Below are 17826 nucleotides of genomic sequence, written 5' to 3' on the forward strand. Positions count from 1 at the left end.
AGAAGAGGGAGACACTGCGAGCCCCTAACAGCCGAAACAAATCACCCCAGAGCACACTCGTTCACCTCCAAGAATCTGTTTTGCTAGGTGTTTAAATGTGTATAAAATTACCTAAATTACAACACTGTCTTGGCACACATAACATTTGAAACAACGATTATATCACATCACCTTTTATGTACTGCTGGAACAGTACAAAAACGAGAAAAAGACCCTGGGATAATCTCAAAAGTTGAGAAATACAGGAGCACTTGAAAACACGTCCTTCCTTCTCTACCCAACCAAAGGCAAGCCCTGTGACCGCTTTTTAAAGAAGGTATCGTTTATGACGTCTCTAAGTGGTGTATGGAATCATGGGAATAAAGTAAGAGCGATCAGAAGGAAAAATATTGAGCATCATGACCCAAAAGGAATGACAAATGAACTAATGAAGAAATGGGCATCTGGATTTAGCGTTAGTAATTTACCAAACGATGTTCAGGGTACTTTGGGTAACTGTCTTTCAAAGAGACGTTTGCCCTTTACAGAAAGTTATGATATGATTTAATCAGAATATCTTCAGTTAATACCCATTCAGTTGCTGCCCCTTTCTGGGTTAGATATGTAGATACCATTTTTATAATATACCAACATGAAAATTGCTTTAAGCAATTCTTAAATATTCTTATTAACTTCATTCCATCTATAAAATTCACGACAGAATTCGAAGAGAACGACAAAGTGCCCTTTGTTGGTGTCTTGGTCCACCATGGCGACAATGGATTCTGTTTTAACGTTTATCGTAAGAATACCAACACAGAGACTTACATCCACAACTTTACCTTTCATTCAAAACAAGTACAGGAAAATAGGATAACTAATTTAAATGGTTGGGCATTTAGGATTTGTGACCACGAGTTCATTGATGCAGGAATCAATAATTTTTTTGAACTTTTCTGAAATTAGGTTATCCTAGGTTTGCCATTACTAAATCGCTTAGCAAAGCAAGGAAGAGATTTTACTGCCCTTCAAATAAAACTGAAAGAGATCCAACTAGCATGTCAGTTCTTCAGTTCTCCCCTAGCCTTGATAATCTAAAAAAATTGATGAGTGTAATTAGATATCCCTTTTAGCTACAATAATACCATTAGGCGTAAAGTAACCAAAAATAAAGAGTACAGGAACATAAAAGAAAAGGGGGTCTACGTTATTCCATGTCAGGATTGCTGAAAATTCGTTTGCAAGAACATAGATGGTCTTGCTCTATTGGTTTCCAAAACAGTGCTGTACCTACAGTAGTCGTTCTCTAGATCTCGACCATAGAGTAGATATTAATAATACCAAAATAATATATAAAGACTCAGATATTGGACGTAAGAGGGTAGTTGAGGGAGCCTTCATTCATGTAATGGACGTGTTTAATAATAATAAATGTTTTAATCAGGAAGATATGATTTTTAGAAATATGAAATTGATAATATTGATCAGAGCCTTAATACCACCAACAACGGAGAGCCACAAGTGTAGGATACCTACATCAATCTTATGGGAAATAGACCGGCACCAAGACGATCGGGGAGGATCCGAAATAGACGGTAAAATATCCAGTTACCCGGTGACTAGCTATTTTAACATGAAGACTGTTCACTTGTTAGAAAACTGCTACACCTTTTTTTTTTTTTTTTTTTTTTTTTTTTTTTTTTTTTTTTTTTTTTTTTTTTTTTAATCTGAGGTTTTAGCTCCAACAACTACTTTGGTTTAATTACTTTTATCCTGCAATTGCCATATTTTTTTAGTTTACCTTTTAAACATTGTAAAACTTTTTTAATTCTCAGCTGAAAAGGCACTTTGAAAAAAGTGCGAAAGCTCCTGCTATTTTTAAACATACAACACATATAATTATGGATTTTTATACCCATTATTATTATTATTATTATTATTATTATTATTATTATTATTATTATTAGCCAAGCTACAACCCTAGTTGAAAAGTCAGGAAAAGTGAGGAAAGTAAAGAGGTAAATAAATAAACTACATGAAAAGTATTTGATAAATAATCCATAATGTTTTAAGTTCCGTAACAACGTTAAGTAGACGTGTCACATTTAAACTATGAAGAGAGCCTAATGCTACCCTGTGCAAAATAAAAATATTCGCTGTAAGTTTGAACTTCTAGTTTCATCGATTAAAATGGGTTATTAGGAAGATCGTTCAACAATCTGGTCCTAGCTGAAATAAAAATTCTAGAATACTGAGTAGTATTGAGCCTTATGATAGAGAAGAAAAGACCGTTAGAATTAACTGCTTTCCTAGTGATATGTGCAGGATGGTATTGTTTGGGAAAATATGAATGCCAAGGATAGACAGAATTACGGAAAGTCTTATGCAACATGCATAAAGAATTCATTGTACGGCGGTGCCTGAGATTAATATTTAGATAAGGAATAGGAAATTCAATTGACCGTAATTTTTTGCTCTACAAACTAGGGTGAGATTCAGCAGCCGAAGACCAACAAAAGGAGAGTAATACTCCAAACAGGGCAGAACGGAAGAATTAAAATACTTTTTCAGAATAGACTGATAGCCGAAAATATTAAAGGACTTTCTCAATAAGCCTATTTTTTTGGTATAATTGAAGAAGAAACAGAGTTAATGAAACGTAATCAATGCTGAGATCTGAATGTTGAGGAGCCACTACCCTCAACCTACCAACAATCATACCAAAATCACATATGTCCATACAGCATGAAGAATAATGGGCCATGGACACTACCCTGAGAAACACCATATATCACATTCCTATACTCACTATGGTTCCCATCAACAACAACTCTTTCCACTTACTCCCGAATGTTTCAGTTTGAAATCAAGGGCCGCAAAGGCAGCACTAAAATTTAGGCAAATCATACAAACTTCCTAATCACAATCAAGGGATTTCTGTTAAGCATTGAGGATTGTAAGGACTATATCTACAAGCTTCAAGGCCTTTACAAAAGCCAAATCCCACACTATGGAACAGATGATTTCCTTCTACATTCCTTTTTGGTCATTATGCCAAAAGAAGTTTAAAAACTTTAGATGATATTAGAGTTATGGAAATTGGGAGGTAATCACCGGGGCTAGAGCTACCAAAACATATTCACTCAATAGAGTAACATTACCAATTCTCCAACATGTGCTGAAAGATTCTTCTTACTAACTTGCAAACAATAACAGACAACTTAGGAATGAAAAAAGAAATCAACTTGGAAAAATACCATTTTGATCAACACATCCATAAGCAAATCATGGAGGTCCATCAAGAGAGTTTTAGTTTCACAGACAGAAATGCTAAAAAATAGTTTCTTTAGCCTCAGGAAAACAGGAATGAGGAATGTCGAGTTTATCATTATTCTGCTTATTGTCAAACACATTTGCGAAAAGGGTTACCTTTTCCTATGGATAGAGTGACAGAGCCGTCTTGTTTGAGTAAAGGTGGAACTGTTAAGTCTATATTTCACAGAACAGATTTAATGGTAGAACACCACTTATGTTCTTGGGTTGTACTAGTGAGGGTTTATTTTATGACAAACCTTTATGCCATTTCAGTTGAAGCATAAACTCTCTGAGCAACAGCTCTTAGCTGAGTACAGTTATGCTAAGTCAAATCTGGTCCGCTACTCTTCTAAAGATGACAGGCCTCCCGCTTCTCCAGATAAGCATGTCTACAATCATTGTTGAACCACGGTTTATTTTTCACTTGGTATTTCACATCATGAGACTGGATATTCATACCTATCAATTATGTGACTATATTCTCATTAAAAAGAACTCACAGGAGCACGTCATGCTCAGATGCAAAAGAAATACACTATGAAATTGAAAATATTGAATGAATCCTGACACGAAGTCGATGAAGAAATTAATCGGGATTCACAAAATATTTGAAAAAATTTCCGGTTTATTTGCACACACACACACACACACACACATATACAGTATATATATGTATGTATATATTATATATATATATATATATATATATATATATATATATATATATATATATATATATATATATATATATATATATATATATATTGTATTGCTTGTGAAAATATGAATGCCAAGGATAGGCAAAATTATGGAAAGTTTTATGCAACATGCATAAAGAATTAATTGTACGGCGGTGCCTCAGCACACACACACACACACACACACACACACACACACACACACACACACATATATATATATATATATATATATATATATATATATATATATATATATATGCGCATCGATACTTGAAATTAATGTTGTTTATCCTTTCAGGGGGTGAATGTGATCAACTCCTTAAAATATCCTAAATATCATGGGCATTGCATAAATGTATCAGTTACTCGTAAATTTCTTAGTCCTTTGTTTTGTTACTGAACTTTATTGTCATAAGATATAAAATGAATCATATTTACAACGTGGCGTGTATTTATTTAGAAGATTTTTATTTTAATTTCTTCGTATTTTCAGTCCTTCTTCTTCTTCCCAACTTAGCATTTTCGTTATACAAAACCAAAATATTTTCAAATCCTAAGAATATATTATGTTATGGTTTTCGTTTCATCATTCTTCCTGTATAGACTACCTGTTTTTAGTACTTAAAAGTCCGTTTCACAAACATATTGAGCTTCCGTTTATAATGAACATCAGTACAAGAATTTAAAAAAAAAATAAATAAATAAATGAGCAAAGTAGATTGTTAAGAAAACAGGATTTTGAAATCATTTTTAGAATAAGATTAGCAGCATTATGTATGATGTTCTGTCTATGTTTTGGTTACTTTCTTTATATATTATTTCGTAGGAAATCTTTGTCTATTTGTATATGTTTGTCATTCCCATTTCCATTGGCTGGTAGGTTTTAAAAACAGTGTACAGTGCATGTTCTGTAAATTTTCCATTTGAATATATTTGCAATAAAAGGTTTAATTTTAGTAAGAAATCTTTTCGCACAAAAGAGCAGTAGGTGGCTGGAACAGAAAACATAAAAGCTTCCCACTGAAGAGAACTGGGATTTTTGGAGGGATCTTTTTAAAGTCGTATTATGAAAACATAAGAACGGGAACTCTTATGAACGGTCAATGCCTATCTGCCTGGTCATTAATAGTTATTGACTAGGCCTCCGAGTCTGCTTTAATATGGAGGAGGTTTAGGCCAAATCATAAGTTTAAATGCTCAATATCTAAGGTATCATGAGACAGCAAAATATCTATTACAAACGGATTCTTTAGGGCAAAAACTTTACATAAATATCTTTCAAATTACCATTAGAAGTTCCAGAAAAGTCTGAAAGCTAATATTTTTCTTCTTGCCATTAGAGACTGAACTCTCTCTCTCTCTCTCTCTCTCTCTCTCTCTCTCTCTCTCTCTCTCTCTCTCTCTCTCTCTCTCTCTCTCTCTCTCTCTCTCTCTCTCTCTTCAAATATCAAGATATACAAGTAATCCCAATAACTTTTGTATAAACAAATCTTTTCCGAGTTCTATAATGCAGCTCAAAATTAGCTAATAGAGAATCTAACAGCAAGAGATTTTCTAACCAGAGAAATCTAAGGCGGGAAGGTAAATTCGAAAGAATAAATGAGAAAACTATTCGGTTTTGTTTTGTTGATATTTAGCAAATGAATTGATCAAAATCTAAAATTATTAATGAAATCATCCCTATAACACATAGAGTGATAAAAAATGTTGATTCAAAGGCTGCTCATCAAGTAATTGGCAAACATTGGCAATGAATATATATATATATATATATATATATATATATATATATATATATATATATATATATATATACACTGTATATATATATATATATATATATATATATATATATATATATATATAAATTACATGTATATATATGTATATATATATATATATATATATATATATATATATATATATATATATATATATATATATATATATATATATATATATATATTTTTTTTTTTTTAATAAAAAAATTTCTATAACGCAACAAAGAGCATCATCATTATATTTGACAAAACTCTATTCGTTCCCAGTGGTATCTCGTATTCGGTTCTGACCACAGGGAAGATGAGCACTCAATTCTGAGTTTACGTCGACACCTTCTACAGCTAAGGATTTTGTATATAAAATTCTTATGGTCAAGATTAAGATTTGAAGAGCCCATTTGCAATTTAATGCAATGAATTAGGCTGATGGGAGCCAAACGAGTAAAATTCTGCAACCAATATATAACAAGGTTTTAAAAAATTATGTTATGCATATCTGCTTGTGAAACTTACTCAACGACATAATACACACATCTCTCTCTCTCTCTCTCTCTCTCTCTCTCTCTCTCTCTCTCTCTCTCTCTCTCTCTCTCTCTCTCTCTATATATATATATATATATATATATATATATATATATATATATATATATACTGTATATATATATATATATATATATATATATATATATATATATATATATATATATATATATATATATATATATATATATATATATATATATATATGTATATATATATATATATATATATATATATATATATATATATATATATATATATATATATATATATATATATATATATATATATATATATATATATATATATATATATATATATATATATATATATATATATATATATATATATATATATATATATATATATACATATACTTATGTATATATATATATATATATATATATATATATATATATATATATATATATATATATATTCAAATAAGCCATATATATTTTTGATACATTAATGTCTGGATTCTCTTAACGACCTCGGGATCAGAGCCCCAGGCGAAATCACACAAAGACAAGAGCTTGGCTCCGGCCGGGAAACGAACCCTGGTCGGCAAGCTTGTATAGACAGTGACTAAGCCACTTGGCCACGAAGAAATATAAAAGTCAATGACAATTCTTCTGTACTTATACCTGTCGAATTCAGGTATTTTGTACTTAGAATGGAAATCAACCCATGTTCACCATCGTAGCTAATTGGTAGTTTGTTACTTGGCATTCAATTAATGATAAATTTTGCACATTTTTACGTGTTTTTCATACTTGAAAATTCATGTAGAATATTTTTGTAGAGTTCTTGAAATTTTTTGTAATATCTGTAACAGTAAATACGAAATTATATTTTATAAAGAGTCTTCACGTTAAGAGAATAAGTTACTCCAAAACATTATTCTGGGAAATCAGTTTACAAGGAACCATGGTTCTACGAACGGAATACACTAATGAAAGAAGTTGCACCATTTTATTAAAACTTGGTACTCATTAAACTAGCAGTGATAGCTGCCTTTGATCAATTTCTTGCTGTCTTCCAAGAAATAGGCTCCTTTGGCTAGTGTCTAATCTTAGGATTAATTAGCCAATCAATTAGATCTCCAGGGCCAGAACAATTGAAGCACCATAGTTCCGACTTCCTGGAGTGATGTCTAGAGATGTAATAGGAGAGAAATGGGGAGATTTTTCCTCTCTCTCTCTCTCTCTCTCTCTCTCTCTCTCTCTCTCTCTCTCTCTCTCTCTCTCTCTCTCTCTCTCTCTCTCTCTCTCTCTCTCTCTCTCTCTAGGGCCATCTTACATCGTGGGAGAGATTTGGAAACTAGAACCTTATAATTTTTTATATCTTTTGTTTAAAAATGATATTGATTTTACAATGCCAAGAAAATTCACATTGTTGAGTTCAAATTCAAATATATTAATACCGGTCTTTTTAAACGAAACTAAGTGGAAAAAATGTATGCAATCATAGTAGACTATATAGTTATACTCTCTGCAATTGAGCTCCACCCCCCCCCCCTTGGAATCAAGTAGAGTTAGAATCAAGCTAGCATAAAATAATTCGCATAATTGATATAATGGCGGTATTTCAACCATTACTTGATTTACAATAAGTGGCAGGAAAATGAAAACTTTGATCTACAATACCTCTTTAAGATTCATGGAATTATTGTTTCATACATCTTTTATGAATTATGTAATCAGGACTAAATTACCTTGCTCTTAGCAACTTCTTTATCTCCTGTTAATACGTATACATGTAATATTGGACTTTTAAAATCACACACACACACACACACACACACACACACACACACATATATATATATATATATATATATATATATATATATATATATATATATATATATATATACATATATATATAAAATATATATATATATATATATATATATATATATATATATATATATACATATTTATATATATACGTATATATTATATATATATATATATATATATATATATATATATATATATATATATATATATAAATATAAATATACATATATATATGTATATATATATATATATATATATATATATATATATATATAATATATATATATATATATATATATATATATATATATATATATATATATATATATAACGGATTTTGAGCGAAGCAAAAAATCTATTTTTGGCTGGTGCCCTGGCGACCCTAATATATATATTTTTGGGCTCAGTCAATGTCGTCCTAATGGAAGTTCCTAAAGGGTAGCTTCCTAGGGTATATTTGACTACAGTGATATTCCCAGAGAATTTTACTTTAAGGTATCCAGAATTCTAACTCCTGGAGCAAATATCCCTAATTAAATCTAACAGGGATATCGCATAATATCAGAGGACGTATTCTTGACACGTCACATACCTATCTTCACCCCAAACAGTATTAACGCTTCGAGGGGTTACAGTGACAATAATCTGAAACGGGAATGAAAAAAGAGCCGTTCCCAAGGAATTTCTCCTATTCTGTTTCCAGTGTGTATCTGACGAAGGTGGCAGCGTCATCTCCATTCCTTGTAGCGATATACGAGGTGCTACAGATACTGTATTATAGGGAGGGGTCAATAAGCCCTTTTACAATAAAAGGAAGGGCGGGTCCCTCAGGACGACATGGCTACCTCACCCAAAAAAGTTTACCAGAGCATTACTGTATCTGTGGATTCTCAACCGGTGCCGTACCCTCAAGAAAGTATTTTCCTGGTCCGTCTAGACCCAGAGAACTATGATGTTACCGTCATACATCATTTCATCTAAGCATGAACTATGTTAGTGCTTCCTGCCCCCTACAGGGAAGAGTCATACTAGACTCTGGAAAAAGTCTCGAGGAGTACATAATAACTATGGATGACAAAATGACAAGCTTGTATAGTGATCTCGCCCTATACACCATAAAGCAAAGTTTGTATAAGAGTGACCAATGTCAGTATGAATTCCTGACATATCCCCAAGGTATCTACTCTCATTAAGCTATAGGATAACAGTTGTATCCGTATAGGAACAAATTTTGCATCTCTACCACCATCCCCTTAGGGTACAACGTTAACCCTTCCTAAGGAAGTGGATTTTTGCTTAAAGAAAGGAACAATCTTAAAAGACGTTCCATGGTAAAATTATCCATATTTTAATTTTAATGCTCAGTATATTTCTAATAAAATGTGTGTGGGCGAATAAGACGCAGGGTTCACTATGAACCAGTTTATCAAAAATTTAATAAACATACATATCAGATCAACATTTATAAAATTTAAAAAATGTGGACGATATCCGTTAAAGCATAAAGAAAACAGTCAACAGAAAATATTGTTTCGTCTAACAGGAAACAGATTTGCCACTTCAATCGCATCATTAATAATAATGATACAGTCTGTATTACTGTTTATTTACACTAGCGTAAGAAACGCTTGGCACAAGTGTCCGTATTATGCTATAGTTCACCAAAGTCCATGGAACAGTTCATAAGGACACGTTAGTGGCCTGTCGTTCAGTGTGTAGTAACAGACTGTGACTACACACCCACCCTCTTAATTAATCGTCCCAAGTTAATTACACTGTTCCTCGCAGATTTAAACAGAAGGTTAAAGAATTCTACCTGCTGTTACCACAGACCTCTTGAGTTGCTCCACTTGCTTCGCATAGTGCATAAAGAACACCTTGGAAGACTACCAGCCGGTGTACGAACGAAGATGTTCAAAGTCCATATAATTAAAGAAATTTTATGGAAGAGGCAACTTTGCTCGGATCACGACTTGCGGGTGTACTGTCTGGATCCGCTCTGCGAATAACATAGGTGAGTTTCGCCCTTAGTTGTTTCAGAAGTAAATTTGAACCCGCGGTTTCTCCTTTGAACAGCTGTCCTCCCTTAAAGTCTGAAGTTCTATGAAGATAGACCTTTAGGCACTCCACTGAACATAGAGATGCATCTTCCTTCAGAGGGCAGATTCTCTAGGGACCCCACCTGTTGGTGGGTAGCTTGTTCCTGGCAAGAAACGTTGGGTCTAGAAACAGATTCAGTTCTCCTTTCAAGAGAGCCACTATTACATTAACTCTAGCCCCCAAAGCGAGTGCAAACAGAAACATAACTTTTTGAGTAAAATCCTTCAAAGAGCACTCCTCATTATTCAAAATTAATGCAAATGAGGAACCTTAGTGCCCATGAAATGGGTCTTAGAGGCGCTGAAGGTCTAAGCTTAGCACCGACCTTCGGAATTTTATTAAAAATTGTCCTTAGAAAGGTCAACCTAAAAGGTATATAGTATCGGTCTTGTCAAGGCAGACTTGCACGTTGATAATGTGTTGGCTGCTAAACCTTACTCATGAAGGTGAATAAAGAAAATAAACAGAAGTCAATCAAGAATTCTTTTTGGTTTCTTCGCCTTGACAAACGACACCCACTCGCTGAGTCAGGGTTGGATCCGGTAGCGGTAAACTTCAGTCTTAGTTCTAATGCCAGAGGGAACTAAATGCTGATTGGCCACTTGTGGGCCACTATTGCCGCCTTCCTTTTGAAGGATCTCATATTGAGGACCTTCAAAGGAGGTTGTGCAGAGGGAACAGGTAAATCCTGGACCATCTGTTCCAGTCTAGGGACATAGTGTCCAGTGCTTCCGCTAGCGGATCCTTGTACGGGGACACATTCTATTTGATGTCTTTCGTCGCAAAGAGGTCTATCTGCAGTTCCGGGACTTGACTCAAGATGAGGGAGAACGATCCTGCGTCTAGGGACTATTCTGACTCTATCGGTGTGAACCTGGATAGAGTGTCCGCTGTCACGTTGCGCACCGATTGAATGTGAACTGCTGACAGGTGCCATTTCTTTCTTTCCGCCAAACGGAGTATGGCCAACATCACTTGGTTGATTCGAGGTGATCTCGACCCTTGCCGATTCAACCATCTTACTATCACCTCGCTGTCTAGAACCAATATTACATGGTTCGAGTGGCGAGGAGAACTTTCATTAGTGTCAGAAGTACTGCCATGGCTTCTGGAAAGTTGATGTGAAACGACTTGAAAAGATTGGACCAAGCTTCCTGGATTCTCTTCTGGTGAGAGTGGCCTCCCCAGCCTTCCTTTGAAGCGTCTGTATGGATAGTAACTGACGGGGGAAGAGGTTGAAGAGGTATTAATATCTTCATCTGGTTGGCTTTGGACCATGGCTTGAGAAGCGTTCGCAGTCGAGTCAGTAGTGGTCTCATCAGATCTCTTCGCGCGTTTGATGCGTATTATCTCCGGACTCCTGTTGCATCCTTTAGCTGTGCTCTTAGCACTGAATCTATTGAAGTAAACTGTAGAGAGCCCAGCACTCTCTCCTATTCGCGTCTTGATATCCGATTGGATTTCAATATTCTCTTGACAGAGCCTGCTATATCTTTCCTCTTCTTCCCAGGAATGGAAAGTTGATGTGACTCCAAATTCCAATGGATTCCCAACCATTGAATTTTTTTGAGCTGGAGATAGTCGAGACTTTTTGATGTTGATTTTGAATCCCAGATGTTCCAGGAACTGGATCACTATCTTAGAGGCTTACATGTATTCTGTCCTGGATGCTACCCACACCAGCTAGTCGTCCAAGTAGGCTACTACTTGGATTCTCTTTAAGCATAATTGATGGACAGCTGCGTACTCAAGCTCCATGAAAATGCTTGGGGCTATGTTTAGCCCGAATGGTATGGTTCTGAAGGCGTAAAGTCTTCTTTGTAACTTGAACCCTAGGTAGGAGGAGATGTGACGATTTTTGGGCAGTAGGGTCCTTTTGTGTTGAAGTGTGAGCATCCTGAACTTGTAGTTCACTATGAACTTGTTGAGTGGCGACAAGTCTGGAATGACTCTGAGTTTCTGAGTCCTTCTTTGGAACACAAAACAGCCTGCCTTTGAACTTGATGGACTTTACTTTTCGAATTACTCTTTTCACTTTGAGTTTTCGGACATATTCTTCCAGAACGGGGGTAGATTGTTGAAAGAACTGAGGAAATGGAGGTGGAGGACTGTTCCAGCACCAACCTAGTCCATTCTTTATTAGGCTGTGGGCCCAGGGATCGAAGGTCCAATGATCCCTAAATAGATGTAGTCTCCCTCCTACTGGAAGCATCTCGCTTCTGCTGTTGTGGACCTGGGCCTTGCCTCCTTGACCGCGTCCTCCCCTGAATCCCCTTCCCCTTGAAGGGCGTCTAGAAGAACCTCTGGCTGTTCCTCTAGATTTTGATTGAAAGGAAGAAGTCTGCCTTTCAAATGCTGGGTTAAAAACTGGCGACTGTGTCGCCACTTGTTGAGGTACCAACTGGTACGAGGTTGGAGGATGTGGCACTATCTGAGGCACCGCGGTCACAGGAAGTTGCTGTTGTTGCCGTCGGTAGGGCTTAGCCGGCCGAGAGGATAGCCTAGACCTTTTTGTCTTCTTCTTGGGTTGGGGACCCTCATCCGGAGAAGACTTTCTCTTAAGGTTTAAGCCCCACTTTTGGAGAAGGTTCCTATTCTCCGTGGCGGCTTTGTTTATTACCTCTTTAACTACTTCGTTGGGAAAGAGGTCTTTACCCCATATGCAAGAAGAAATCAGTCTCTAGTGCCTCACCGCAGCCAAGGCGAACACGAACTCTCTACAGGCTCTCCTAGCTTGAATAAAGCTATAGAGATGCTTCGTAACTGGCCAGATGGGTTTTGGCCACTACCATGAACGTGTCTTGTGTCTTGGGGTCACTTGCCATCGCTTTTTAAAAATTGTTTGCAACGACATCGATGCCGCAAGTCTTTCTTTCGTCTCTTGCTCTATGCGCAAGAGAAGCTCCGACAGCTTTGGAAGTTCCTCATCAAACTCACGTTCGGCAAGGTCAGGGATAACGGCTTGCATTCCTTCAGGGAGGGGCATGGTTTCCTTGCCTCCACCGCCTTCAAGGCTGCCTTATATCCCTTTTCCATGAAGGGAAAGGCTCTGGCTGGAGAGGCCACAAAAGAGGGAAGCTTCTTACTCAAAGCTGGCACCTTTGAGTTCGTGAAGCCCCTCTCTTTCATCGAGCTCGCTAGTAATGCCTGTGCTTTACTATGGTCAAGGACTATGACCTCCTTCGGCTCCGTTTCCTCCTTTGAGGCTGGCTCCTTCCTAAGACGGACATAGTGATATACCTTACATATATATTTATTTATGATAGAACAAGTAAGTATAACTGGTTGTAATTAGTAATATAACAAAGTGCTTGTTTAAAGTAGAACAGTTTTATAAATATGTTGTCGGTGATCATTTACCAAAGAGCAGTTAACATTTACCTCTGACTATGTAAACACTTATCTGACTAGTCTGTATATAGATATTGGATTAAAAGAATTACTGTAACTTCGGTTGAAGACAATAAAGAAGGTTTAAGGACATCGGTATTATCTCTGATTATTCCACCAAGTACAATTAGGATATAACAGATGGTAGCAGAGACGTCATCGAATCTCGGACCTGGACATCGAGATTAACAAGTGTTTTCTTGTGATTAATAAGTTCCGAAAGTTTTGTGAAAACTTTTGTAAAGTCTAAATTGCCAGAAAACATGGAGTAAAACACCCTTACCAAGGGGGTGGAGGGGTCTACCATCAGCTATGTTTAGAAGAACAAAGGAACTTTAACTTTTCCCGCCAAAAAGCTCCCCCTAAGATAGGGGTCGGGTAACTTTTTTTGGGTGTTACCCCAATAGAATTTTTAGTAAAATGAATATACCCCCACACTTGGAAGTACTCTAGTGGACAAACCAATTTACTTATAGTATACACAGTCATATAGAATTCATGGATAATAAATAGATAAAAAATGTATATTGGAAAAATGTTCAATTGTTAATTTCATCTATCATAGGAAATAAAAGTCTGTCTTTTCGGCATGGAAATAGCACACAGGAAAAAAGTAGGAATAACATTTATAAACAGAAATAAAACACTCTTTTTAGCATTACATGGCACACAATCAAAACTACTGACCATCATGTATTTCAAATTCAAATTGAAATTTTATTGAATCCACTATTATGGGGAAAAAAGTTTATCCTTTCTGGCATAAGAATGGCACACAAACAAAAATAATGTTATTCTTTCTGGCATAAGAATGGCACACAAAGAAAAATTATGTTATTCTTTCTGGCATAAGAATGGCACACAACGAAAAATAATTAAGAAAATATTAAAAATTTAATATTTTAACGACAGATTGAAATCTTTAATATTTTCATATCAGCTACCTCAGGCTTTGGAAAAATGATACTGTTTTATCTTGGATACAAAAAACTCGAAATCAGGGATTTTTTAATTTACTGCTACTAGGATGCTGTCTTCAGGATTCAACCAGTTTCTGTATTTTGTTTTTAGATTTACAAGGGTAGAAAAACCTTGTTCGCAAAGGTAGGTTGTTGTGAAAGGTAGTAGCACTTTAGTTGCTTCCATAAGTGCAGTTTTATAAGCCTTTGCAGTTTTTGACATCCAAAAACATGAGAGATCATCCTTGCTCTCAAAATCCATTTTTGTTTCATTGCTGGAACGAAGTTCAATAAGCTCTTCTGCCAATCCTTCAGGCTGTTCAGGTAAATCAGCCAGCTCACTTTTGAAGGGATTTACAACCCAGCTGACAGTATGTGAATCAAGTTCTGGAAAATAGTCACAGAACCTATTTCTAAGTTTGGTCAGGGGCCTTGTGACTGACTCCTTTATGCCACTAAGACTGCAGTCTTGACAGTCTTCCAAAAACTCTCCCAGTTTTGGAAAGGCAGCAGTCTTATTGGCATTTATTTTCTGGTTCCAATACTGAAGCTTTGATACAAATGCTGAAATTTTTTCCCTTGCTAACAGGAGATTGACTTTCTTTCCTTGCAATTCCTTATTCAGTTCGTTTACATGTCCAAAAATGTCATCTAAGTATGCAAGAAGAGCTAGCCAGGTTGTTTTCTGAACTTTTCTGCAAGTGTGTGTTTTTTATCAGTCAGAAACATTTCGAGTTCTGTTTTAAGAGCCCACACTCTATTCAGGACATTTCCACGTGAAAGCCACCTCACTTCCGTATGGAAAAGAAGGGTTGAATATTCAGGCTCTCCATCCTCACATAAATCACGAAACATCCTCGTATTTAGTGCATGCCCTTTTACAACATTGACATTCTTAATCACATCATTTAACACAGCTTCCACTTCTGGTTCCAAATTCTTCACAACTAATGCCTGGCGATGTATCATAAAATAGATGACTAGAATATCTGGTTTCTGTTGTTTGACCAAAGCCACAAAACCATTGATGTGACCAAGCATGGCAGGAGCTCCATCAACTGATACTGGAATACAATCTTCCCACTTCAGATCAACACTTGGTTTTTTGAAGCATGCATCAACCTTATTGAACACATCAATACCCCGAGTTCTCAACTCAAGAGGAGAACACAACAACATTTCTTCTTCGATTTCATCAGAGTCCCTATATCGAATGTATACCATCAGTTGTGAATTGCTACTTACATCTGTAGTCTCATCAAGTTGAATGGCAAACTTTACTTTTTTTACTGAAGAAATCGCTTGTTCCCTCGCATTTTCTGCTAAGATGGAAATTCTTTCTTTAATAACTCTAGCAGACAAAGGTACTGTATTCAGTTGTTTAACTACTTTCTGCCCACACATTATTTCTGCCATTTTTACAGCCGCAGGCGTGATTAAGTTTTCACCAATAGTATGTGGTTTCTTGTTTCGAGCAGCCAACCATGCCACTTCAAAACTAGCTATTGCAGCTGAACGTTGATCAAACATTGCACTCTTGTTACTTTCCAGTCTCTGTCTTTTGACTGTATTCCCGTGGTTTGGAAGACAGATGTGAATGAACCTTGTCCAAGTATTTCTTCAGTAGATTCTTTTTGAAAGACTCGGCAGTCAGTACTTTCATACAAACTACACATTGAGACTTCATTTGTCCTTTGTCCTCTATTTCTGTGAAGCCATAATTAAGGAACTCTGCCTGATATGTCCTTTTCTTTGCTGATGCCATCTAAAAATGAAAACAAACCAGCATTTACACATACGATGCAACATTAACTTATTCACCACCCTAGACGTTAACTATAATCACTGTCAGTCAACAGACTTCCTCCACCAACGTGAACTGCTAGTTAAAATCAAGCATAATCGTCCAGCCAGCCACTCCATGACGTCACTCCAACACAATCCAAGCTGCCACCACCACAACCACCATCTTTCACTCCTTTTCTTTTTACCTTTATCCAGGCCTCCCTTACGTCTGATCGTGGTTATTCCTCCCGTAACATCCCAGGTCAAAATCCACTAGGTAGATGACGAGGGGCTAAATAAAGACTGATAAGTCAAGGAGCAAATGCCACCACCAAGACAACAACGCAAAAGCGATCTCACTCAGGGTTAAAAACAGTTTCAATACTGATGAAGCAGTTTCAATACAGATATTTCTTCGTTTCCATAGTTTTAAAGATCGTGGGATCCTCGATGTATTCTTTTCTCCAACTTTCATATCAGTTTCCATCACTTAGCCCATCCACATCCGTAGCACGTTCTTTACCCCCCAAAATTCTTAATTTTACCCCATTTGGGGTAATTTACCCCTGTTCCCCGACCACTGCCCTAAGATGATATGCGGAGTGTAAGGTTCCTATGTAGGAAGAAGACAACAAGAGGTATTACTTATATTACCAGTATTACTTCTTCTATTGAAAAGTTGACGCTAGTTGACATAAGTTGACGCTTCAAAGAAAATTCTGAGTGAGAAGTTTTACACCCAAGAAAATTTACGAGACCTCTAGTATGCATGTGTTTTTTTTTCTTTTAATTTTATAAATATAAATTAAGTTAATATTTTTCAAATTTAAACATTTCGAAAATTTAAGCTGAAGGTTACCCTGAAAATCCCCCTGGTGTTTAAGAAAAATTAAATTTAAATGGATGTTATGTACAGAGAAAGCATGGACTTGAACAAAGAGATTTGTGAACTTGAAAAATTTGGTCATATTCAGAAAACCGATGGTAGTTTTGTCTTTTATCATTGTAAAAATTGTGGAGGACCTTTGCTTGGCCACATAAAGGATGAAAAGGATTGTGACCTAAATAGAAAATGGACCCAGGATGAAGTAGATAGGATAGAAGATATTTTATCTGCACATGGAATGTTTTCTGTAAATGTGGCACGTATGGACAAAAGAAAAACAGCTATTAAATGTGATATATGTAAAAATAATTTCATGAACAGGATGGAAAAGGAACAGCATATCAAAATTATGCATGAAGATATTTCGACAAGTATGGTAAAAGAAGGTGCTTATGATTTAACAGCAATCATTACAATGGGAAAACTATTGGTGAAGAAATTGCCAAAGGATTGGAAGCGAAAAGATCAACACAGATTACTAAAGCGAAACCTCCTCCAATCTGGGTTGGTCAAACTTTTGAAAAGTTTTTTCAAGAAGTAGAAGCGTGGAATACCTCGAACAAGGATGATGATTTTGCGAAGTAT

At 35.8% G+C, this 17826-nt stretch overlaps 1 protein-coding gene across 1 annotated transcript in view; it reads right to left on the bottom strand.

Moving 5' to 3' along the window:
* LOC137614850 (protein FAM200C-like) overlaps window positions 1-16100 on the bottom strand; it is a 34439-nt gene extending 18339 nt beyond the window's left edge. Inside the window, exons 1-2 of the mRNA XM_068344510.1 lie at window positions 15358-16100; window positions 14689-15265 (exon numbers count right to left, since the gene is read on the bottom strand). Of these exons, the coding sequence (XP_068200611.1) occupies window positions 14689-15265; window positions 15358-16100 (1320 nt within the window). The remainder of the gene's footprint in view (window positions 1-14688; window positions 15266-15357) is intronic.
* Window positions 16101-17826: the final 1726 nt, after the last annotated feature.

Source organism: Palaemon carinicauda, chromosome 21 (assembly GCF_036898095.1).
Source record: "Palaemon carinicauda isolate YSFRI2023 chromosome 21, ASM3689809v2, whole genome shotgun sequence".
Lineage (NCBI taxonomy): Eukaryota > Metazoa > Arthropoda > Malacostraca > Decapoda > Palaemonidae > Palaemon > Palaemon carinicauda.